The 26,375-nt window shown below is 45.7% G+C and overlaps 1 protein-coding gene and 1 pseudogene across 1 annotated transcript; one reads left to right on the top strand and one right to left on the bottom strand.

Annotated features, from left to right (window-relative positions):
• Nucleotides 1-494: 494 nt before the first annotated feature.
• LOC125506749 (protein SUPPRESSOR OF NPR1-1 CONSTITUTIVE 4-like) lies at nt 495-4,713 on the bottom strand. Its single transcript, XM_048671475.2, has 3 exons — nt 3,771-4,713; nt 3,530-3,631; nt 495-1,552 (listed from the first exon to the last, which is right to left on the bottom strand). Exons 1-3 carry the CDS (start codon nt 4,711-4,713, stop codon nt 495-497), a joined length of 2,103 nt encoding a protein of 700 aa, XP_048527432.2.
• Nucleotides 4,714-16,978: 12,265 nt separating this feature from the next.
• LOC125506747 (LEAF RUST 10 DISEASE-RESISTANCE LOCUS RECEPTOR-LIKE PROTEIN KINASE-like 2.4 pseudogene) lies at nt 16,979-19,031 on the top strand (annotated as a pseudogene).
• Nucleotides 19,032-26,375: the final 7,344 nt, after the last annotated feature.

Here is a 26,375-nt window from a genome sequence, read left to right as displayed (position 1 = left end):
TTTTCAAATGTAGCAAAAAAAGCACGGTTTCAGCAATACCAAAGTTTATACAACTACAGTTTTTATTGGCTCCAAACACATCAAAATATTCAAAACCTTGGTCTCTAAAAAACCCACTGTATTATCTGAAAACTTCATAAAAACTGTGCTACAAACATAGCCTTAATAATGGGTGAAGGCGACCATTTTGTGTTCTCTATGGTACATTGATAAAATATGCTTATTCCCAATTTGAAAATGTACATGATAGCACACAGCATAGTGAAATCGTCTCGCACAGATGCTAGAGGAGCAAGATTCTACGAGAATTGAATTTTTTTGGATTGCAGTTGTTAAATTAGCATTGCAAACAATCAAAATGGTCAAATACCGTACCGCCTCAACCATGCATGGATGTGAAAATGAGTCTATTGTACGTACGGTACCACTGTCGTTCCTTCTGTTTGAAATTGAATCAGTCAGGAGTTTCAAATTTATACCACTTTGGTTTTACATCAACATGCTTTTGGTGGAAGACACAAGTCCTCGATATTGCTTTCCAACATGTCAAGGACTTCGCTCATAGCTGGCCGATTTGTGGGTGTGAACTGTATGCACCATAGCCCAATGAGAGTCATCTTCCTCACCAGCTCCGTGGCACCGTTACTGGTAATCTCGCCGGCGGTGCCACAGAACTCATCCAAGTTGTCGTATATCCACTCAGGAAAATACCTGGTGCTATTTTCCGTACTAACACTGGTTTGTTTCCTTGCTCCAACCATCTCAAGAACCACCATCCCGTAACCGTAGACGTCCGACTTACTGCTCACTGCTCCATATTGTCTTGAGAACACTTCTGGTGCTATATACCCTACAGTTCCTCTTGCTCCACATATAGAGATTTTACTATCCTTCTGCCGGCACAGTTTTGCTAACCCAAAATCAGATATCTTTGGACAGAAGTCTCTATCCAGCAGAATGTTTTGAGGCTTGATATCGAAATGTATGATGCGAGTGTTACACCCGAGATGAAGGTACTCGAGGCCTCGAGCAATGCCACGAACAATGTCAAAGAGTCTTTCCCAGCTTAGGGTGTTCGGATCATGAGCAGAGTTGCTGCCAAAAGTGTACCTCTCAAGTGAGCCATTGGTCATATACTCGTAGATGAGAGCTCGTTTTGAACCTTGCAAGCAGAACCCTAAGAGGGTGACAACATTGACATGAGAGGTTCTACTAATGCTAGCAACCTCATTCATGAATTCCTCCCCATCACCCTGGGTGTCCTTGAGCATCTTCACTGCTATCTCACGGCCATCAGGGAGTTTGCCCCTGTAGACAGCTCCAAAGCCACCTTGGCCAAGCTTGTGAGCAAAAGAGCTGGTCATCCTTCTCACTTCCGGATAAGTATATCTTTTAGGGTGTGAATTTCCTTGCTTTTGGAGGAACGATTCAATCCTTGGTGTGTTCTTTGACCTCCATTGGCAGGGGAAATTGCCGTAGTATTTCTTCCACAGAAAGAATATGGGGAGAAATAGACATACGCCAGCTAGACTTGAGCTGCCGACTATTACATCTGAAAAGACAGCACGAATCGAAATAAGTACTACATATAAGATTTTTTAAGCGATGAAGATTGGAGTTATTACAGTTGTTAGTAACGTGCTGTATTCGCACTTAGCCATACATTCATCAAGGGTATGGTTGACCATGTAAAATACTCTCTCTGTACCAAAATATAAGACCCTTTTAGGCTACCCTTTTAGGCTAAATTAGCCTAAAAAGCATCTTATATTTTGATTCGGAGGGAGTATTCTAGGTATGGTCAGTCCTTGTCAAAAAGGAAATGTTCAAAGAATGATTCAACCACGTAGGTGAATTATTTGCAATCATAGACATCCATATACATTTGGCATACTATATCCCTTGATCGTGGCAAACATGCATTTTTTTTAGAACGAAGACACGTGAAGAGCCCAACTTTGAACTAGCAAAGCCAACAATCGGTCAGGAGTTATAACAAAAGACCCAAATTACATTTATGAATTCTGAACGAGATTCTCTTGGATCCTACAACTAAACAAGTTTTATTTGCCAATGGATAATCACATTTGCAATAGGCTTTCACCTTTGTCTACCTCAAGGTGAGAACTTTGAAACTATATTCTAGGTTGACATGTATTTGATAAAAAAGGTCAGTACTTGCAAGATACCATCACTTATTTGTGGGGTTATTAGTCCATTAGTTGCTAAATAATACTCCCTTTGTTTCATAATATAGTGCGTATAGATTTTTTGGAAAGTCAAACTTTGCAAATTTTGACCAAGTTTATAATGAAAACTACTTATATCTACCATGTCAAATATATAAAATATGAAACTACGTCTGATGATGAAACTAATGATATATATTTGGCATTGTGGATGTAAATATTTTTCTCCACAAACTTGGACAAAATTAGTGAGTTTTGACTTTCCAAAAAAATTTATACGCACTACATTATGGAATGGAGGGAGTATTAACTTTGTTTTCATGTTACTTTACGTCAGTATATACACCAATCTAGAACTTATTTCTTTTTATAAGTGGGTCATTTTATAGATTCATAATGTAGCATTAAGAAGATACAAATAAAATGAGCACACACACGTCCGACCTCTGCATGACTAGGTTGTACACAACCACATAGACACAAAGGATCAGGTCAACACAGAACAAAGTCATACAATACGAAAACTATGCCTAGATGGAGGAAATTAAGGGGGGAAAGGAGACTTAAGAAGGATGATGCAGGTGTACATGATCTAAACATTGACACAACCACACCAATTGAAAAACATGCACACCACAGAAGCATCCCAACCTCTAAGAGCCGTTTGCAGAGCGAAGAACATCCCTCAATGCATGTGCGACATTGCTTGTATATCAACTGGCAAGAGAGAATAGTATCGCCGAAATCCCACATTGGAGATGCTTAGGCGATCCCCTGCATTCGTCCCAATTGTATGTCAGGTAAATCCTGGCATGGACAACCCCCCAAACAATACACCGCTAGCCGTCACTATACCGCCTTGGTCGCGACCATCTGCCAGCCAACATCCCCTCAATGGAACGCCCCTAACCACCACACACACACACCGCCTCCATAATTCAGACACCCCAAATTAATGAGGGCACCATAGAGACAAGGAAGCGGCGGTTGCAGCCCAAACTACAACGAACATGGCACTCCAGCCCAAACCATGTCCAAAATGATGCCCCCAAGAGGGTACGGCAACAGACACATCATCTTTTTTTTCCCGGCGGAACTCAAACCTAGGAGTTCCCTTGGAGCAATATTTGGGGGAGAGAACAACATCTTTGATGCCTTCATCAAGGTAATGGCGCTAGTCGGCGTCCCTGTCACCGGCCTTCATCGGTGGTCTTACCACCCAAGCCCATGGCCACATGCAATAATGGTGTTGTATCAGAACCCTCGCCGTGGAACCCTAGCCGACAGAGATTTATGGGGGGCACTAGGCTTAAGTGGAATATAAGCGTGAATTCTCTTACATGTTCTGATCCTGTTGGACGATGAGCCACCAGTTCCCCGTTCAATTATTACTGGTGGTGCCGGTGGTACCGGTGGCAGTGGTGATCCAACTGGCCCGCCCCCTGCAAATTGGTGGGAAGGAATTGAAGAAATATAGCTAGTACGTGCATTCAACAACTAACATAATTGCTATTGTGATTGGCAATATACGTATATCTCATGCCATTCCAAATACTAGAAAAGTGCAAGATCGTTGCGTACCGACGGTGTTGTTCGCTCTGTCCTGTAACTTAGCACTGTATCCGGTTCGCTCGTCGTGGCGGCGGCTCCACAGCATAACCCCGCCGTAGTTGGCCGCGCTCCTCGCCATCGGGAGCACCTGCGACGCGAGTGTCTCCACGTCTATGTACCCTCTAGCCGCGTCATCGGGCGACGCCGGCAGTCCAAGGAACACGGACGCCGACGGCAGCGCCGCCGTCCACGTGTTCCACGCGCTCTGCAGGGTGCCGCTGGCGTAGTCGCACGGCGGGTTGTTGTAGAACTGCACCCACACGTGGTCGAACAGCCCTGTCTTGAGCGCCGGGGCGAGGAACTTGTCTGGGTACGGGCACTGCGGCGCGGCGGTGAGCATGTGCGTCTTGTTGCCTGCCCTTGCTAGGTCCGAAGAGTTGTACATCGTCTTCAAGTTCTTGGCGAGTTCGTCGTAGTAGTCGTCCCTGCCAGTGGCGATGGAAAAGTCGATGCCGTCCAGCTTGGCGCCGCCGAGCGGGCTGGAGCTGGGGCTTCCGCCGAGGAAGTTGTTCCAGAGGTATGCGGCCAGGTTCTGCGCATCGGTTTCATTGGAGAGACCGTAGGAGCCTATTCCGCCGCCGATGCTGAGAAGCACCTTCACGCCTTGGGACTGGCAGGACGCGATGTCCGCGGCTAGAGCGGCGCAGCCACCGGAGGTGGGATCGCAGTGCCCGGCAAGATTGAGGACCGGGGCTCGGCCGCCGCCGAAGTCGGAGAGGAAGGCGATGTTCACATGGCTGTAGAGGCCCGTGCTGCATGTCTCGTTGAGGGTGCTGTCCCCGCCGCCCTGGCCCCAGTAGACGGCGATTCTGACGGGATTTGGGCGTGCGGCGTGGGTGGCGACGGCGAGGAGAGACACTGCAAAGAGCAGCCGGGAGGAGGCGCAAAGAAGCTTGCAGCAGCTGGGAGCCATGGCAGAGATCTAAGCACCGGCGGCTCGATCCACTTCATTTGCTAATAATCTACTATTGGTGCCGTACGCGTTTCTGCCTTTTTTGCTCGCGCTGTTTTGATGGCCAACGGTCAAGATTATATCTTGTCTGGGCGGGTGATGGCTCTATTCTACACAACAAGCGAGCGCCTCTATACAGTACAGTCCATCTGGGCGGCCGGCCGATAAAAGTAAACCTAATAGAGCAACTCCAAGCATTTGTCCGTTTTTTACCTGTATGTGTTGACCGCTTGCTTGATGTATGTTCTTTTTTTATTTGAGTTGGTAGTGCGTCTACACGTCAACCCATATTTGTCGACGTGGCCAGCTAGCCTCTATTCACTACCAGAATAACCTTATATGCCTACGGCCTTATCTATGCCGACGGCTGCCGTAGGCATAGATGGAGCTATGCCGACGGCCTGGCGAACACCGTCGGCATAGAAAATCCGTCGGCATAGCTCCATCTATGCCTACGGCAGCCGTAGGCATAGTAAGGCCGTCGGCATACATCGATCTATGCCTACGGCAGCCGTAGGCATAGATAGGCCGTCGGCATAGAGGTGGCCCGGGGACAGACGGCGGGCTGACACCGTCAAGTCTATGCCGACGGCCCTAACGGCGGTCGTCGGCATAAATATCATCTGTTTTTTTTACTAGGAGCTACCACGTGGTAGAGCTATGCCGACGGCAAAGCCGTAGGCATAGTTTTCCATCTATGCCTACGGCAAGGCCATAGGCATAGCCCTGCCACGTGGCGCCTCCTGGTAGCCCCGAAAACTATGCCTACGGCATGGCCGTAGTCATAGATATCATCTGTTTTTTATTTTAAATTATTATTATTTTTTAAAAGTTAAAATTTGAATAATTTAAATCTAACTTTTCTAAAAAGTTAAACATACACAAATTATACGTCGACTTGGGGTAGAATTTTCCATAGATTATGAATATACATTTTGTTTTTGTTTTTGAGTATGTTAGAAATGTGACCTCGTGTACTTTTGCATATAGGTCCTTATACTTTTGGGGGTACATTGGACCAGTTGACCAGGGTTATTGATACTTGGATCGATTTTGACAAATTTTATATGGTTTTTTTATCCAGTGGCGTAGATCTCCGAGTCAACTGGTCCAGGGTTACGCCGGTCGGGGCCTTTTGGGGGGTAGCAATGCCACCAGAGCATTGCCCCGGGTCCTCATACACGTCTTAAGGTGTGGTGGCATGTATGAAGAGGCAATACGCGGCTCCAGTGTGTGCCCCCCCTAACGGATGGCAATGAAATCGAAGTAATCCCTCTGCGGTTTTGCGGTTTTGGCGTTGCATGAAATATTTCTAAACACTCGGAGTGTGATCAATTCATGAAATTTTTACACAGTGTAGACACATGTGATATAATAGGTGTGGCAATTTCTTAAATTTTTTAAAGATGCAAGAGTATGTGAAAAAAACCCACTATGGATTGTTCTTCGCGTGTCTATGAGTGTGGTCAGGGGCCTTCGGGGGCTAGCTATGCCACCAAATCTTGCGTTGGGTCCTCTTACATGTCTAGAAGTGTGGTGTCAGGTGCAAACAGCCGTCATGCAGCTCTGGAGTGTGACCCCCTTCACAAAACCGGACACATTCTCTCTCGATAACTAGATACTACCTTGGAGATGGTGTAGTTTACAAGCGGCCTCTAGTCAGGCTTCTGTGAAACATGCTCAAACTTTTACCACACCCTACAAGGGCCATATGACTACACCATGCCATGCCTCGAGGATTTCTGGCATCATATGATTTCCCGTGGATTTTAACGGCTAGATTCGGCATGCCGTTGAGGTACATTCACCCTACAGTGGTGGGGCCTGCCCCTCCTTTGGTTGCACTAGGCCTACACATACCGCAAAGACATCATATATGATTTGACAAACCACTTCTGGACATCATTTTAGGTGGCTGCCGTGCAGATCTGCAATTTCCCGCGTTTAAACCCTACGGATGCAGTAAATGTGTCAAATATTGCAGGTGGGCTCGAAAAATGCCATGTACTGGCACGTGTCATGCAATGGCCCCCTTTGAGAGCACGAGAACCAGACACATTCTCTCTCGATAGCTAGATACTACCTCCGAGATGGTGCAGTTTCAAGCGACTTCCGGTCAGGCTTCTGCGAAACGTGTTAAAACTTTCACCGTACCCTACAAGGGCCATATGATGACACCGTGCCAGGTCCCAAGGATTTCCAGCATCGTATGATTTTCGGTCGATTTTAACAGCTGGATCCGGCATGGCGCGGAGGTACATTCGCCTCCCGGTGGTGGGGCATGCCTCTCCTTGGGTTGTACTAGGCCTACACATACCGCAAAGACATCATATATGATTTGACAAACCATTTCTGGACATCATTTCAGGTGGCGCCGTGCAGATATGCAATTCCCGCATTGAAACCCTACGGATGCAGTAAATGTCTCAAATATTGCAGACGGGCCCGAAAAATGCCATGTACTGACATGTGTCATGCAGTTGCCCCCTTTGAGAGCACGAGCAGTTTCGAGGTCAACGGAGCAACGGGCAACGCACTTCCTTCATAAACTGGACACGTTCTCTCTCGATAGCCAGATACTACCTCGGAGATGGTGCAGTTTACAAGCGACCTCCGGTCAGACTTCTACGAAACACGCTAAAACTTTCATCATAGCCTACAAGGTCCATATGACGACACCGTGCCAGGTCCCAAGAATTTCCGGCATCGTATGACTTTTGGTCGATTTTAACGGCTGGATCCGGCATGCCGCCAAGGTACATTCGCCCCCCGGTGGTGGGGCCTGTCCCTCCTTTGGTGTTGTCGTTCGATGGTGAGGGACGTCGCACGTGTCATCGTCGACGGTGACGGGGAAAGCCGAAGAGATGTTCCGTGCGACTGTGCGTAGGTCCCCGTCCGGACTCATAGTCGTCATACCGAACGCACCATTCCCCGATCCATTCCCTCCCCACCTCACCAGACCATCTCCTCCTCGCCGCCCTCCTCTTCCCTCATGGATCGTCGACGGTCGGTGCAAGAGGGTAGAAAAAATTAGAAGAAAAACAAAGGGAAAACACAATTGTATGAGCTTCGTTTCTATTGGTGGAAACTTTGTGCCACGGACCGATGACGTGGCGCATATCCATCCATCTATCCATTTGGCTGTCCACCCCACGACCATCCATCCATCCATCTAGAGAAAAGGAGAAAAAAGAAAAAGAAAAAAGAGCCCACCCAACCCCTACCTCGCTCTCTCCCCACGAACCTCTCTGTCTCTCGCGACTCCTCTCTCCCCCACGAGCCTCTCTCCCTCGCTGCCGCCACCACCCACGCCGGCCAGTTCCGGCGAGCTCTGCGGCGCGCAGCACACCCCCGAGCTCCCCTAGGTCCGCTCCACCTCCCCCTCCATCCAGAATCGGCGCTCCCGCCCTCCACCGTCCCCGTGGCTAGCTAGGGTTTCGGCCGCCACCCCTAACATCGCCAGGATCAGCCAGATCCGGCGACGGCGAGGCCAGAGCTCGACGGATCCATTACCGGCGTGTCGCAGGTATGTCCTTCCCCTCTTTCCTCGCCCGGATCCACCCTCCCCACCTCACCTTCTCCTTTCCTTCCCTTGCTGCAGGTCACCTTGGCACGGTCTGGACGACGACGACGGTAGGAGGGTGCCGTCCTTCCTACTGGCGCACCTAGCTGGCGGCTCTGTCCTGCTCGAGGAGGCGGGCTGCCTAGCTCAAGCACGGCCACGACGGCCCACCTCGGCAGGTAGCACCTCCATCTCCTCCGCCTCCTTCCTCTGCTCACTACTGCTGCTGCTAAGTAGAGGAATATGTGATGCAAATCCTCTTGTGTGAAGGAATTCTAGAGGGATTTGTATGAACAAGTCCTTTGTTTATTTATTTGTCTAGTTAGTACCAAACAGAGAGAGAAGATGAGTTTAGAATCCTGGTTCTTTAGTTAGATAGTACCAATAGGGATTGGTTAATTTTGCTGCTACAACTCGAACGGAGATGATGAGCGAGGTGGAGTACAAGGTGATGAAAGTCGACGCAACGCTGAGCCAAACCCACTCCTTGCCGAAGCAACCTAGTTGTGGTTCTCTTAAGTCACGAAGCTGGATATATCCTTCACCGGTAGCTAGTTTGATCTATCCTGATGGACAAACTAACATACATAGCATTAGTTGCTTTTTTATCATTCCCCCACCGGCCAGAGCACAATGTACACACACAGAGAGAGGAAATCTCTAGTTAGCTTTTTTTAGTTTGTCCTCTAATTAGCAGAAACTACTCATTCTTACTCCCCGCAGGTGGCTGGCAGTATCATCCTTGATCTATATTTTTTGGATGGTTAGTCAAAGAGCATGTGATTAATAAATTAGTGGAAGTGCAGGTTACTTTGTTGTTTCCCCTAGATCTGTTCTGACGAACATGCATATGCATCACACTAATCTGCTTCATCATAATTATTAAATCCAAGCATGTAAGTCGCTATAGCATTTGCACATCAATCCAGATATGTTTCATTACTCCAGTTTCTACCTTTAGTTTTATATATGGGCTATCTACTACACAATTTAATTACTCTGCATATTTTGTATTACCTGAACATGGATAAATTGCATGTAAAATTTTGGTTCCCATAGATCTCTCGGTTGAGTCAAGGACTCTAGGTAGCAATTTTTTCTATCTCAATTTCATTTGCTATAGTCAGTTACTATTTCGCATTAATATGTTCAGATTCCCAGTTATGATTAATTGATCATATGTACCTTTGGATCTTCCAAAACAATCAACATTTTATCTGCGCTATTTTCTTTCACATTTGCCATTTTGTTCATATCTGTAGATCTATTTATATATATTCTTTTTTTGTTTCTGCCAAGCCACATATGCATCAATTTGAATGAACTTAAATTTGATCCTTTGTTCTATTTATATATATTATTTTTTTGTTTCTGCCAACCCACATATGCATCAATTTGAATGAACTTAAATCTGATCCTTTGTTTGGTATTACCTACATATAAATTGATTATCCATCTCTTCTTTGATGCACAGGTAGGTACCGCTTATGTACTGGAGCCTTGATCTTAATTTTTCTTCATTGGTAATAATATCATCTCTCAAGAAGTCCTTTACAGATATATGTAGTACAGCGGGTCATTATTTATTTGTTGCTGTGATGTCAAGCTCTGTTTTCTTTATTATGACAAGTTGCAAAATTAGTAGTGGGAAGTAAACTTTTGTTAACTTGTTGGATGAACCAATGGAACTACTGTTATATTTGATTTGTTGCTCAACTAGTGCTGCAATGATGGAACCGATGATTGTGCATGGTGCATCCATCCATTCTATCGGAGTGGCTGTGTTTTTTTCTTCTTGTGCTAAGATTGATAGCATCACATATCCTATTATTTTGTTTCTCCAGTAGAGCCTTGTGAGTTGATGTGTCTGCCACCGTCCTCGAATGGTTGTGCAATAATAATGGTCCTAGCTAATTACTAGTATGTGCTGTTGCTAAAACAACTTGCTCCTCGTTTAGCAACAACAACAACCACGCTTTGGTTCCCCAAAATTCAGATGGCACTTGCATCTCTACATACACACACATATGAATATGCACCTCGGTTTGGTTCAGTTTGCATGTTTACATTTGCTTTAACTTTGACTGAAACTATCTTGGTGGCACTTGCATTAATGGTGTGTTCTGCCCTTGTAGATGTCCTTGGAGAAGATGGCCATTGGAGTGTAGGGGAGGAACAACCTTGTCTTGCTCAAGGAGGACCACCCGATCTCGACGACGGCACGACAACAGGTAGCACTCGCTTCCCTCCCAAGGTGAAGGTCTGATCCGCCTGTTTACATGGTCTGCTCTTGTCTTATGCATGTGAGGGGAGAAGAAAGCCATTGGACTGAATTATATTTGCATGTGAGGGGAGCGGTCTTTTTGGTAGATGCAGAGTATAGATTCACAAAATTCACCACATGAGCGTACTACCTATATCCAAATTCTGGATAGCACTTGCATCTTTTGTATGTACACATGAAAAAGCATGACGGTTTGCTTCAGTTTGTATGTGTCCAATTGTTTTTTTTACTTTGACTGAAACTATCTATCTTGGTGGCACTTGCATCTCCTGTACATACATAGATATGAATCAGCACCACACTTCTCTTCAGTTTGTATGTGTCATTTTTTTTGGTTGAACTTTGACTGAAACCAACTGGATGGCACCTCAATTTGTACATGCACATGAATCAAACACCACCTTGGTTTAGTTTTGTATGTGTCCTTTTGTTTTTACTTTGACTAAAACCAACTCGATGAAACTTGCATCTTCTGTATATACATATGAGTCAGCACCACACTTCTCTTCAGTTTGTATGTGTCAATTTTTTGGTTGAACTTTGACTGAAACCAACTGGATGGCACCTCAATCAGTACATGCACATGAGTCAACACCACTTTCATTTAGTTTTGTATATGTCAATTTGTTTTTACTTTGACTAAAACCAACTCAATGACACTTGCATCTTCTGTATATACATATGAATCAGCAGCACAACACTCTGGTTCAGTTTATATGCATCAATTTTTTGGTTTTACTTTGACTGAAAATTTATATGAGTAAGTATCATCAGTCACAATCAGAGACCAATTCCTTTCTCTTTGGAGCTCAATTTCTTTCTCTTTGGAGCTTGCCTTGAACAACTCATGCTTGATAGATACAACCAAAACTGGAGCATCTTCATGAAAGGCAATAATTTTCTGCCTTTTTAGTTGGATGCCCCTGTTCTAGGCGGGTTTCTTTTGGTAAATTCAGTGTATAGATTACATATTCATCCTCATATGTAGGATCTTCGGTTTGTTATACTGACTATATGCCACCTCCATCGTTGCAGCCTTGTCTCCCCCACCAATGCCCCTTGGCCTCCTCTAATGCTGCTGTGGAGTCTTAGAATGGGAATGTTATGTACATAAAAAATATTCTATGGTCTGTGTTTGCAAATCCATGGTTGTTGAATCATGTCTGTATAAGCATTTGTAAATAGCTAGCCTTTTTGGCTAATCTTTTTTTTTCATTCTGGTGAGCAAGTATGCCGATGGCAATGCCGTAGGCATAGATGGCTCTCGTGATACCAGAAGCTGCCATGTGGTGTGTATGCCTACGGCTAAGCCGTCGGCATAGTTTTGCATCTATGCCTACGGCTAAGCCGTCGGCATAGCCTGCACCAGGAGCTACCAGAATGCGCCATGTGGCAGGGCTATGCCTACGGCTTAGTTGTAGGCATAGGTTTGAAGCTATGCCTACGGCTCATCCGTCGGCATAGCCCTGCCACGTGGCGTCTCTTGTATGGGCAACACTTGACGGCGGCAACAGCAATCACCGTTAGGCGCGAAGCATTGCCGACGGCCCTAGCCGTCGGCATAGATGTACGGACGCCGTCGGCATAGGCATCTATGCCGACGGCCATTCTATGCCGACGGGGACCTGGGGTAAGCCGACGCATATGTTGCCGACGGCCTTATGCCGACGGCCCCCGTCGGCATAGGCCTATGCCGACGGGTATCAGGGCTATGCCGACGGCCTGGACCGTCGGCATAGGGGCTCAGTGTGGTAGTGATTTTGAATGAACACTTTGCATATTTCACAAGCAAATATATAGTTTCATATGAGAGCATAGTTTTCACAACCAAATATAAAACATAGTTTTACAAGCCCGAATATAAATTAAATTGTTCTCACATAGTTTTACAAACCAAATAAAAAGGATACATCTATTGGTTGTCAACATGAGCCCACATATGCCCGACTAAATCATTTTGCAGCTGCATGTGAGTTTTTAAATCATGCATTTCATGATGAAATTGGGTGAACTGTTCAAACGTTGCTGCTCCTCCATGCTCAGGCACAACATTCAACCTCTGAAACTAAAATCCTTGATCGTAGATACATTCCGGACGCTCATCTTCTACTATCATGTTGTGCATGATTGCACAAATAGTCATCACCTCCCACAGCTTCTTCGTGCTCCAAGTCCTAACAGGATACCGAATAATGCCCCATCAAGATTGCAAAACACCAAAGGCACGCTCGACGTCCTTCCTAGCACTCTCTTGCTCTTGGGAAAATCTTTTTCTCTTCTCTCCGACAGGGTTGGGGATTGTCTTCGCAATGGTGGTCCACTGAGGATAGATACCGTCACCTAGGTAGTATCCTTTGTCGTAGTCGTGGTCATTGATGGTAACATTCACTGGTTGGTTGTCGCATTCGGCAAGCCTTGGAAACACCGGCGAGCGTTGAAACACGTTGATATCATTGTGCGATCCGGCCATATCGAAGAAAGAGTGCCAGATCCAGTGATCATGTGATGCCACAGCCTCAATTATGACAGTGCAAGCCCTGACATGGCCCTTATACTGCCCTTGCCAAGCAGAAGGGCAATTCTTTCACTCCCGGTGCATGCAGTCTATGCTGCAAGCATCCCTGGGAAGCCCCTGCTGGCACTCATCGCCAACAAGCGGGTTGTATCTTGAGGAGTCGGCTCTCTCAAGTACTCAGGGCCAAACACAACAATCACAGCCTTGCAGAACTTGCACATGGAGTCTAGGCATGTAGACTTGTTTATATAGATGTACACGTCAATGAGATCACTGGACACTCCGTACGTAAGCATCCGGACGGCTGCAGTGCATTTCTGATAAGAGAAGTCAAGCTTTCCAAGGGCATCCTCTTTTGCACTCGAAATAATCATCGTATCCAACCACCCCCTCTCTAATACGGTTGAAAAGATGCCTACTCATACGGAAACGGCGCCGGAATTTTTGATATTTGAACAACGGGTTCGTTGTGTCAAAATAGTCCTTCCAAAGAAGGAAATGCCCGCTCTTTCGGTTGCAATTCAATGCGGGAAGGTGCCCCAGAATGGAGCCACGGAAGAACGGCCGTTGGCTATTGAGGTGGTGATGGACCAACACGGCAGCCAAGATCTCCTCCTCATCATCGGACGAGGAATCGTCGGAGTCGCAAAGGAAATTATGGAAAAAGAACTTGTCAGCGGAGTCCATTTTGTACCTTGGCAAACTGTCGAACAATTTGCGGGCGTCGATGAAGAAGCTGGCCGGCAAAGGGAGTCGTGCAGCCCTCGGACCAGCTGGCTGCCGTGGCGGCGTCCGACGAGCGTGTGCCGGCGTCCGACAAGCATGCCAGTGTCAGGACGAAGGAGCTGGCTGGATGGCGAGGCAGCTTCCTGGTCGTGGCTGTGTCGGGGAGGTGGGGGTGGGAAGCTTTTGGAGCCCCGGCGGCGACGTGGGAGGTGACGGCAATGTGGGAGGTGGCACCGTCAGCGTGCAAGGCACCGAAAAAATGGGCGACGACGGCGACGACGAAGGAGGCGGGCAAGAGTTTGCTGTTGGAACAAAAGATGATGGCCAATGTGCCACCGACTAGCGGGCCAAAAGGAGGAGTAGGCGGGCACCGCGCATGTTCGTTTTGTGTCCACGCCTACGAAAATGAGGCTTAAAATTAGGTCAGAAATGGATCGGCAGGCGAACGAAAAGCGGATGTGCATTCGTTTGAATCGGCGTGTTAGATCAATTTTTGTTTCTGCGCCTATCCAAACGATCACACGTGAACAAAATAGATCGCCATGTTGGAGTTGCTCTAAAGCGCCTCGCTCCCTCCCTGAGATCGCCCAGTGGCAGGCTGCAAAAGCTTTGTCAGGCTCGTATGCCGGCCTCTGCTCTTTGCACACGTCCCTCTCGCGCAGCCAAACTCGGACCCGCCGGCTAGTTTCACCGTATCTTGTACCCGACATGAGCAACAGCTGTATTGCAAACAAAATAATGTAGGCCTGCCATCACCTCCGCATGACCCTGTATGACCATCCATCGAAATACTCTAGGGAAATCATTTTTAGTGAAGCCTCCGCATTTCTTTTTACTCATACTGCAATGCAGTGCATGACGATTAGGGCCCTTCAAACATTTATGGTCGCGTCTGATCAGTACTCAGACATGCATGTTTTGAGTCCCTATTTGTTCATGCACGCAGCTATACTTCTCATTTTCTCTTTTATATATTCAATCACATGCATGTGATTTATGAAAGTGAAGAGAAAGAAAGAAAAAAAAGAGAGAAAAGGTAGTCCGAGGTGGGCCGCGTCCACAAACCCTCATGGCCTCCTCATATATGGTCTGAATATGAGGGTTCGCCGACAACCCAAATGTGTAAGGATGATGTGAAAGGTCCGGTTGAGTCACTTTTTTTTTTCTTACTCACGTCCAATCGATCAGGCACGTGCGCAAACATTTGAGAAAGATTTAATGGACCCAGCTATAGGTGCTCTTATATGAAGGATTACACGAGCACGTTTGCATGTGCAAATAGGCAGAGGCGTAACGATAAAGCTAGCTGCTTGTATAGCCGGTGTGACCAGAGATCCAAGTTTTTCATGATGATGTTGACACTACTTAATTAAAACTACTTATAGATGGGTCATATTAGTGGCTAGCTGGCTCAGGACCCTGCCAATACTATTTTAGGCACATATTAGTGGCAGGTGCAACAAGGGTCTACCATTGCACCCGCCATCAATAGTTAGAGCAACACTGGTGCGTCGTAATACATGGCCGCCACTAGTAATTCGCCCATTGATTTGGCACATCGTAGCCTTGTTGGAAGGTATACCAGTGGGAGAGGAGACTTAGGGTCGCCCGTGAATGTTTAAATATGTACTCCCCCTGTTTTTAAATATAAAGTCTTTTTTAGACATTTCACATGAACTACAACATACGAATGTATGTAGATGTATTTTAGAGTGTAGATTCACTCATTTTACTCCTATGCAGTCACTTGTTGGAATCTCTAGAAAGACTTATATTTGAGAATGGAGGAAGTAGGTAATTTGGTTTTTTGCATTTTGTTTTTAGAAATTTAAGTGTGTTATTTTTGTATGACCTGGTATTGTAGGAAAAATGGTTTGAACTTGTAGGTTTCATTATTTGGTATATTTTAGATATTTAATTAATAAATTTGTATAGCGAACAAGAGCATAGGTACGACGCAAACTTCATCTTCTACTTTGAATGACATTGACAGGAAATATATACCAATCACAGTAACAATTATGTTTGTTGCTGAATGAATGTAGTAGTATCGCTAGATCGACAATTTAATCAACAAAATGATTTCCTTCACCCGGCCGATCTGACGGTTCTGTCCCTCCCCCCAATCTGCTTGTTGCAATTCATGACGGGCATTTTTAGGAAGATCCGACGGCTGTTTTTGCATCAGTCAAACTGCCCGGAGGCAGTCAATTTTTTTGTGCTATCCGCCGGTCGACGCGTAGCGTCGCCCTTTAATCAATGTAATAAACCGTATGTCAAAAATTGTATGAAATATAACATAGGGAGTAGCAGAGTGGCCTGCTGAATCTCCATTGGCTAAATTGGTTATTCATATCGGGAAAAATAGCATTTCCTACTATTCTACACCACTGTAATATTGTCCACAAAGATAAATGTGGCAATACAATTATTTATAGAACTAGATATACCCCGCGCGAGTTGGTGTGGAAATTAGTTCCAATATACTTTGATGAAATTTGGTTGTTTGGAATATACTCCTTCTGTTTTTATTTATTCTGCATATTAACTTTGTCTTAAGTCAAACTTTGTAACTTTGAACGATTCTATAGAAAGAAAAATATTAGCATGTACAATACCAAATCAATCTCATTAGATTCATCATTGAATAACCCACAAAAAAGATTCATCATTGAATATATTTTCACATCACCTCTATCAATGAAATGATAGGCAATATGTGTATTCACGGGAAAAAATATTTATGATTGTAAATGTTCATGTTGTTTACAATAAACTTGGTCAAACATTATAAAATTTGGTTTAAAATAAAACTAATATGCGGAGTAAATAAAAATAGAGGGACTGCATTTTAATAGTGTGGTTTACGTGGAAATAAGAAGCATAGAAGCCATGTATCCCTTTTTTGTCCAAACTAATCAACAAATGTCATAATGTGGACGTATCAAAACATGGTGTGCTAAGTGGTTGTAAAAAAAAGAAATGTTGAAAAATGGTTCACCAAGCCATGGAATATTTTACATTGTCAAGTGTACCGTTGATGAATGAGCGGATAAGATCGAACACAAGATGTTACTAACAACCATGACAATTCAAGAAGAAGAAAACTCCAACCTTTATCGCTTAGCAAAAATCTTATATGGAGTACTTATTTCTCGTTTCTGATGTCTTTTCAGATGTAATTGCCAGCACCTCAAGCCTAGTTGGGGTATGTTTGTTTCTCCTCATATTCTTTCTGTGGAAGAAATACTAAGGTATTTCTCCCTGCCAATGGGGGTCAAAGAACACACCAAGGATGGAATCTTTCCTGCAAAAGCAAGGAACTTCACACCCCAAAAGATATATTTATCCAGAGGTGAGAAGAACGACCAACTCTTTAGCTCACAAGCTTGGCCAAGGCAGCTTTGGAGTTGTCTACAGAGGCAAACTCCCTGATGGCCGTGAGATAGCAGTGAAGATGCTCAAGGACACCTAGGGTGATGGGAAGGAATTCATGAATGAGGTTGCTAGCATTAGTAGAACCTCTCATGTCAATGTCGTCACCCTCTTAGAGCATCTCTAGTAGATCCCGCAACCCGTCGTCCCGGAAAAATTGTTTACGATATCCCGTAAACACTTTTAGCAGGACACCAGCGCGCAGCCAGAATAGATCCTGCAAATTTATACATACTAGTCCACGCTAAAATATCTCGCCGGAGTTCATCACAAGCATATCATAGCATAGGGATGTTCATCACACGCATAGCATAGGGGAGTTTTTAATACAAACCGAAATTAAACACACATAGCAGATCTACTCATCGTCGGAGTCACTGTCGCTGCTGTCGCGGGGCTCGTTGCCGTGGAGGGTGTGGTAGATGAGCGTGCCGGAGAGGGTTGCCGCGAACTGGAACTCCTCCTGGAGCACCGGCACGCGCGCGGCCGCAACTGCATCTCCAGTTGCGGCAGCCTGCTTCGCCTCAAACCATGTGCGCTCGGCCGCCCTATGGTGTTGGAGGGGTTGCCGAGGCGACGGAAATTCGCCCAAGCTCGCGATCCGGCGCTGCAAGATTTCACGCCGCGGGTGCGCGCCGCCTCCCTTTGCCTGTCCGACACAGGTGGGCGGAGGGAGGAGTTGCCGGCCTCGTCGTTGTTTCATCCAGCGAACACATCGCGGCACCCAATGCCACCACGGCGGCCGAAACCCCCGCCGCCGCCATGCCCGGAACCCATGGACGACATCTCCGACAAGATCCGACGGAGAAATGCAAAGGAAAAGGTGGCTGGAGGAGAAGCAATTTAACGCTGGAGGGAGGAGCTTTGCGGGTGAGGAGGGTGGGGGATTTGTGGGACGGGAACCCTAAACTGCATCGGCGCCCACATATATGGAGGAAACAGCGGCGGTTTACGGGCCTCCTCTAAAAAATTTATGGGGCAGGCCTTTTTTAGTGGATCTAATCAGGCCGGTTTTTGGCCCGCCCCATAAAACGTAGTTTGCCAGACTTTTACGGTATCTGCTAGAGATGCTCTTAGGGTTCTGTTTGCAAGGTTTGGAACAAGCTCTCATCTACGGGTACATGACCAATGTCTCACTTGAGAGATACACTTTTGCCAACAACTCTGCTCAAGATCCGAACACACTAAGCTGGGAAATACTCTTTAACATTGTTCTTGGCATTGATCGATGCCTTGAGTACCTTCATCGTGGGTATAATAGTCGCATCGTGCATTTCAATATTAAACCTCAAAACTTTCTGCTGGATAGAGACTTTTGTCCAAAGATGTCTGATTTTGGATTAGCAAAACTGTGCCAGCAGAAGGATAGTAAAATCTCTATAGGTGGAGCAAGAGGAACTGTAGGGTACATAGCACCTGAGGTGTTTTCAAGACAGTACGGAGTGGTGAGCAGCAAGTCGGATGTGTGCCGTTGTGGGATGGTGGTTTTTGAGATGGTTGGAGCAAGGAAACAAATCAGTGTTAGTACCGAAAGTAGCGCCATGTATTTCCCTCAATGGGTATATGACAACTTGGATGAGTTCTGTGGCACCATCGACGAAATTACTAGTAACGATGTCACGGAGCTGGTGAGGAAGATGACTCTAGTTGGACTCTGGTCCATACAGTTAACACCCACAAATCGACCGTCTATGAGCGAAGTCCTTGACATGTTGGAAAGCAATAGCAAGGACTTGCATCTTCCAGCAAAAGCATGATGATGTAAAACCAAAGTGGTATTAATTCGAAACTCCTGACTGATTGAATTCCAAACCGAAGGGAATGGCAGTGGTATAGACTCATTGACATGCATGGCTAAGGTGGTATTCTAATAATTTGATTGTTTGCAATGGTAATTATTAACAACTGTAAGCATTGTTTCACAATTCTCCTAAAACTAGCATCTGTGTGAAAATATTTTACTACGTGTTATCATGTACCTTTTCAAATTCAGTATTAGCATATTTTCTCAATGTACCATCAGGCATTAGGGACACAAAAAATTCGCCTCCACCCATTATGGAGAGTTTATTCAACTATCACAGCGGTCCGTGGGCAGTATCTTAATCATCAACTCATATATTTTATGTGTTTCAAATTATATGAATCACGGTTAATGATACATCTAATGTTTGTTGTTAGTATTTGACATGTCTAATTGTGCATACTATTGATACGAATAAATCTGTCAGTTGTAACAAAATAGAAAATGGTGTACGCTCTCGTATTAGCTAGATGTTAAAAGATAAATGCTCCATGGTTAAGGTCGAGGCGTATTGTCTTACATACTTTTATCGTTAAAAGCATTCCTATTGTCCTCAAGATTGACGGGTGCGGCTTGCTGCTACACTCGTTACATCAGCATATTTAGATTACCAACATTAGAGAGTTAAAAAAAAACTGGACAACATTTACTGGTCTAGGTGGTGCTAAATATTAACGTTAGTTTTTTCATTTTGCGAGAAAACTTCCGATCTATTCATCAACTTCTAAGGTAGTACAAAGAACACTAGAAGTAAAATTTACATCTAGGTCCGTACACTACCTAGCGACCACTACAAGCACTGGAGCGAGCCGAAGGTGCACCGCCGTCATCGCCCCTCCCTCGGCAGAGCTGGGCAGACATTATTATAGTAGATAGTCAGAAATTCGTTGTGCTAAGACTCCGTAGGACCAGCGCACCAGAACGGCACCCGTCGTCGATGAAGAGAAGCATAGACCAGAAGGATCCAACCTGCAGACACACAAACGTAGACGAAAAAGACCGGATCTAGTCAGATCCACCGAAGACAAACGCCGAGCCGATCCCACGACGTCCGTCGGAGGCAAACCTTCACACGCCTTCCAACGACACTTGAAACATCATGGGGATGGGGTCTAGGCGGGGAGGGCCTTATTCCATCTTCTAAAAGTCGTCGCCACCTCATCGTCTTGAGCATGGCACAAATCCTAACAAAATTCAGAAAAACACCTAAAAATGAAGCCCTCCTGCCGGCAAGGACCGAGATCCACCGCGCCTCCATGGTCCAAGGACCATTGGAGACCAGGCGGATCGACAACGGCACGAGCGAAAGGTAAGGAAACCCTAGATGAGAGTTCACATGAGGGCTTCTCTTTAGACTTGTGGGGGTGCTATGTTGGAATACCTGTAAAGATTAACATTACATTGCATGAAACGGACATGTTCAATCTATGATGGCCACGTGCTTACATGAGAATATTAGGTAGAGTGTCACTCCACTCTCAAGTACAATTGGTAGGATATTTAGAAATCAGAATGTTCTTTGGCTGCAAAAATATATTTCATCTCACATGCTATTAGGATTCAATATTTAATTATTTATTTATTTTGCATGATAATACGTGTCTCATTTATATCATAAAGATTATAATACAAGTCATGTATACACTGACCTAGAAAAACTGAAAAGATAATGTAACGCTAACCTTTGCACGAAGGAACGCCAGGCGAGAAAGAAAAATACACCGACCCGAGCTTGACACCAATGCCACCAAGCCCCTGCCGAAACTATGTGACCTCTGCAACCTCGAAAGCTAGAGCAGGCATCCACGCGGCTTGTGCTCCGCCGCTGGGCCATGGATGAAACGGCTATGATGCAGGTAGTCCTTGTAGACGCGGAGCAAGCAGAAGCGCATGTTCTCAAGTTCAAGGGGTTGATCAAGGTTCATCGAGTGCTCAATTGAGACAGGGCATGGGGCCATTTGACGCTGATGAATGACTACTTTCGGATGCGAAAAAATGTCTTCGATCGCCTTTACCATGGCGGCTGGTCCTTTGGCGACTACTTCATCTTGAAGAACGATGTTGCTAAAAGAATTGGATTCTCTGGTTATCAGGAGTGCATGACCGCATTGCGGATTCTTGCATATGGAACGACTGCAGATTTCTGGGACGAGTACCTCCGGATATCTAAGAGCACATGCGAAGATGGGATGGTCAGATTTGCTACTACCATGATCTCTGTGTTTGGACCACCACAGTACTTGAAAGAACCAACTGTCGCAGACACTAACAGGCTCTTGGCAATGTCTGAAGCAAAGAGGGTTGCTTGGATCTCTTAAGTGCACACATTGGACATGGAAGAACTGTCCATGCTAAGAAGTGCACCATCATTCTTGAAGCAGTTGCATAAGAGGATCTCTGGATTTAACACACCTTCTTTGGCATGCACGGGTCACACAGTGACATAAACGTGCTGCAGCAATCTCCTTGTTTGTTAGGCTGACTGAAAGAAAAGCTCCTGAGTGCAACTATACTTCCAATGGGCACTACTAGGGAAAATCTTATACACAGAACTTTAGCAGTAGCACGGGTCAAAGAAGCACGCTAGTGCTAAGTAGCAGTAGCACGCCTGTGCAAACCGCGCTGCAGATAAAGTTTTAGCAGTAGCGCGTCATGTTCTAAACACGTTACTACTAAAATTCCCACGGCTTAGCCGATAGGCTACACATAGTAGTAGCGACCTATATCGAACCGTGCTACCGCTACTTTCTTTGTAGCAGCGCGTTTTAATCTAAACTCGATACTGCTAAAGGATATAAAATTAAATAGAAAGCAAATAGAAAGGTAACTGAAAATGAAAGAAATAGAATAAGGTGAAAGAAAAAAATAAAATATGAAGAAAACTAAATAAAAAGGGGAAAAAATAGAAAGGAGTAGCAGTAGCGTGTATCCCAGAACGCGCTGTAGCTAACGTAGCAGTAGCGTGCTTTCTAGAACGCGCTACTGCTACTTCCGACTTAACCACGGGGTTCGTCCTTCCCCACGGCCACTTCCCCCAAATCCAGCTCTCCACTCTCGTCGCCGTTGTCGCCCATCGGCCGCCGCGCGCTCTCCGCACACCCTCTACGCCGCCCCCGACCCCAGATTCAACGCCGCCCCCGACCCCGACCTCGACGCCGCCATCCGCCGCGCGCCTGAGCCCCGACCCCGACCTCGACGCCGCCTGCCCCTCCCTCGTCGCAGGCACCCGAGGTGAGCTCGCCTGCTCCTCCCTCTCCCCTACCTCTGCCTAGGGTTTCTTTATATTTTAGTTGCATCAAATTAGTTAGGGTTCATGTAAGGGTGGAAACGAATCAGATGCGGATGCGGCTCAAATGAGTTAGGGTTCATGTAAGGGTGAAAACGAATCAAATTTCTAAGATGAATCATAAAACGAGTAAAATTTGACCACTTATTTCACTTTATAGTTGGATAATTGGAATATCCGCTACCACTTTCCACCCCTAGCTTCATCAAATTAGATGGTAATTAGGGCAGTAGGTCCTAGGTATTAATTAGTTAGTAAGAACTAGGTACTAATTACGTATAGTTTATTTTTATTTATAGTAAGTTTATTTTTAATAAAAACTAATTGAATTAGTAGAACTAATTAGTGATACGGCTAGTTTCAATTGTAGTCGGACCAATGACAACGACGACGTACAAGCTACCCACCCGGATCAAGTTATCGTTGTTCCATTAGTTACTGTTAAAGATGTATATGTGCCAAACTATACTGCCGTTGATAAACAGTACACAAAAAAGATTGCAGAATTTGTTGAAGTCACATGCATGCATACTATGGTATTGACAGGGACGCGCTCGTTTAAGAAAGAAGGAAATAAGATGTTGGACGTGCATGCATTACGTGGGAGAGGTACATGTGCGTACAGCCATGCATGCATAAGAAACTTGAAGCCTTAAGATGGTGGAGCTAACATGGCGAGACACGTCGATGGAGATACTTTGGAAGGATTTCAGTTTGAGTATTACGAGAAGATCTCATCACGTTGATTCAAACGGAAAAGGAGGAGCAGTAATTGTATACTATTTCTATTTCTGCCATGTAAAGAGTTTGCTCGAGGGAAGACTTCTAAATTGTTACGTGATATATTTTCTTTGTGCGACTTGGGCTGGGGTCCACCTCCATCAAATCAGATCAACATGGCGTACCAGATTTTAGTTTATATAATAAAATTCTGCCGAGATGTAAAAGGCAAATATAGAGTTGTCCAGTTTGTTTACGCATAGTGTGTTTTCTTGTTTTCTAAGTCTAGGTTTGATCGGCTATTATATAAAGCCAGGTGCGTCCATGTGAAAGGCAGGTTATATTTCGATAATAAACATGATGTGTTTTTAGGGTAGACACCCGTATCGAGTTTTGAGGGAAGCTGTCTAAAAATCCCTAGGTTTTGGAGGAAGCTTTAGAAAACCTCTTTGTTGCGATTTCTCTTCGTGGAAATTATTTTGCGCGTGAGTGCCGTCGTCGAGATTGGTTTTCTCGTGCTGGACCGTAAGGTTCAATCCCTCTATTTCGCGTACATCGCGTGCGCGGGCGAGAGGTTACTACTGCTGAAGGTGGAGTGTCGTGAAAGGTCGGGCCGCAACAACAGACCGGATCTCGCCAACGGGGTTCGGTCAATATCAGTTAGTAAGAACTTGTTGCTATTTTTTTAGTTAAAGCAATTTTTCCCGCATCGACGTGGACGATGCCTATCTCGCATCCTCGTCGTCGAGTCGGCGGAGGATGACACCTGCTTGACCAGATGGGCCATGTCCGGGACTGGGCTCCGCTTGGGTGGTACTGGGAGGCGCTACCTACCGGGGGGCGCAGGTTGGTGAGGAGCCAGCCTGTCGTTGACCCGAACCTTCTTTGGTGGCGGTCGCGTGGGCCAGTGACGGTCCAGAGGCTCGAGGACCCCGCGGAGGTGGTGCGTCACCGTGTCAGTGAGGAGGACGCGCACGTCCGTCGCTACTTGTTTGCGTTGGAGCACAGGTTCTCCAATACCTGACAGGTTCTCCAGAGATCTCACTGGAGCTATGATCCCGTGATGGTTCCTTCTCTGTGGGTGTCCACCGCCCGCGCCGATACCTGTCGTGTGCTAGGGTTTTAGTTGTATTAGTGATGTTATATGTATGACACTATTGGGGATGTATTAGTGATAATATTCGACGATGTACGGACGCATGAGATGATTTACTTTTGCTTATTGAATGCATGCTAATTTGAGTCCTATAAGATACTAGAAGAATGCCCGTGCGTTGCAACGGGGCCACGTCACAACCGGGCTCCCAATCGGCCGCTGCCTCGCCGACCTTGACGACGAAGTAGTCCCTCCCTTCGATCCCATTCGCAACGGAGGCAACACCCATCCCAGCGGACGGGTCCGCGGTGAGATCCCTACTGGATTGTGGTCGCGCCTCCCCAAACCTCACCGCGGGACACATGAGAGGGCGCCGTTGCCATGGTCAGGCTTGGATGGGGAAAGGAGGCGACATAGCAGCAACTGTGCCTTCGCCGGGATTGGTGGCGACGGCGGCGGCGAGCGAGCGGGAGGACGGCGACGGCGAGAGAGTAGGAGGGTGGTGGCGGCAGTCCATCTGCCGCCGTGACGTGAGAGGAGGATGGGGATGGGGCCGCGATCTGGACGTATGGAGCGGTCGAGAGGAGGGGAAGCAGGCGGCTGGGTTTTTCCATCATGCGGGGTTTGGGGGAGGTCAAACGAGAGGGTTTTTTTCGTGCGGGAGGCAGAGCAACAAGGGCGGATGTAGGGAGACGGGACGCGGTCGGTTGGCAGGAAAAGGAAAGCTACGCAAAATCACATCAATATAAGAAAATATCCCATCAATACTTGATTGATTGCGATTTATTTTTTATATGGTAACTAATCTGATCATCAATACTTGATTGATTGTGATTTATTTTTTATATGGTAACTAATCTGATGGGTTTATGTGGGTGGTGAAGCCAAAAGGAAAGCTACGCATTTTTTTAGTCAGTAGAGATGATTGATGATAAGAAAGGGAAAATCACATCAATATAAGGAAATATCCCATCAATACTTGATTGATTGCGATTTATTTTTTATACGGTAACTAATCCGATCATCAATACTTGATTGATTGCGATTTATTTTTTATATGGTAACTAATCTGATGGGTTTATGTGGGTGGTGAAGCGAAAAGGAAAGCTACGCATTTTTTAGGCAGTAGAGACGATTGATGATAAAAAAGGGGAAATCACATCAATATAAGGAAATATCCCATCAATACTTGATTGATTGCGATTTATTTTTTATATGGTAACTAATCTGATCATCAATACTTGATTGATTGCGATTTTCTTTATGGTAACTAATCTGATGGGTTTATGTGGGTGGTGAAGCGAAAAGACAGGTGGGAGGGAGACGAAATAAAATCAGTGAAATAAAACCAACGAAAGTGATGAGGCAAAATAAAAACCAGCGAAAAATAACCGGCGGACTATTCGTAGATTTTTTTGGTTCGTCTGTCTTGGTGCGACGGGATGTTAGGGCCTGGAGTGCGTGGGGGCGGGCGGGGGACTCGTCTTGAGGTTTTTTTTTTGGTTCTATGCGGCTTAGCGTGAGACGGGAGGTTGGGCGTGTGCGGGACTCGATCGCGGGGTTTTCCTTGGTTTTTCGCGGCTGAGAGGGAGGTGGGAGGAAGTACCAAAGAAGTACCAAAAAAGACCGGATGAGGTAGGACGAAAATAAAACCCGGAACGCGACCTACCAACTGAGACATTAGGAGTAGAGATTTTGAAATGTATATCTTGTATTGCTCAAATAGAATATGTGCTTGCCCAAGTGGCCGGTCATGTTTGCAGGTTACACCTCTGAGTGGCCTATGTTTTGCCGGAGTGTTGATTCATTTCCGTTCCGGCAAATTTCAGGCGCTCGATATGTCCTATTTTAGCAAAGGTCATGTCGGATTTTTCCGTGAATTTTGGCATGACTTGTGCCAGAATATGTAGGAAATATCGAGTGCCCCGGATTTGTGTGTTGAGTATCCTGCTAGTTGTCTTCGATCAATTTTCAATTAATGTTTTAACTATGAACATAGGAAATGTCTGACGACGAAAAGGATTTTGGTATTTGCAAATACTGCGAAGACAAGCGCGGCCTGTGCGATGGAATCTTCCTAGATGATGATAGGTGCTTCAGCATCAAGCTGGACGAGAACTTCGAAGTGGATACAGTAAGTCACAACGACAAGTCTTTTTTCGTAATTAAGCATGATATTTGCTTCATTTGCTTCA

Source organism: Triticum urartu, chromosome 5A, assembly GCF_056163025.1.
Source record: "Triticum urartu cultivar PI428250 chromosome 5A, HENAU_Tu73, whole genome shotgun sequence".
NCBI classification, from domain to species: Eukaryota; Viridiplantae; Streptophyta; class Magnoliopsida; order Poales; family Poaceae; genus Triticum; species Triticum urartu.
This window is presented reverse-complemented; position numbering and strand designations above follow the sequence as displayed.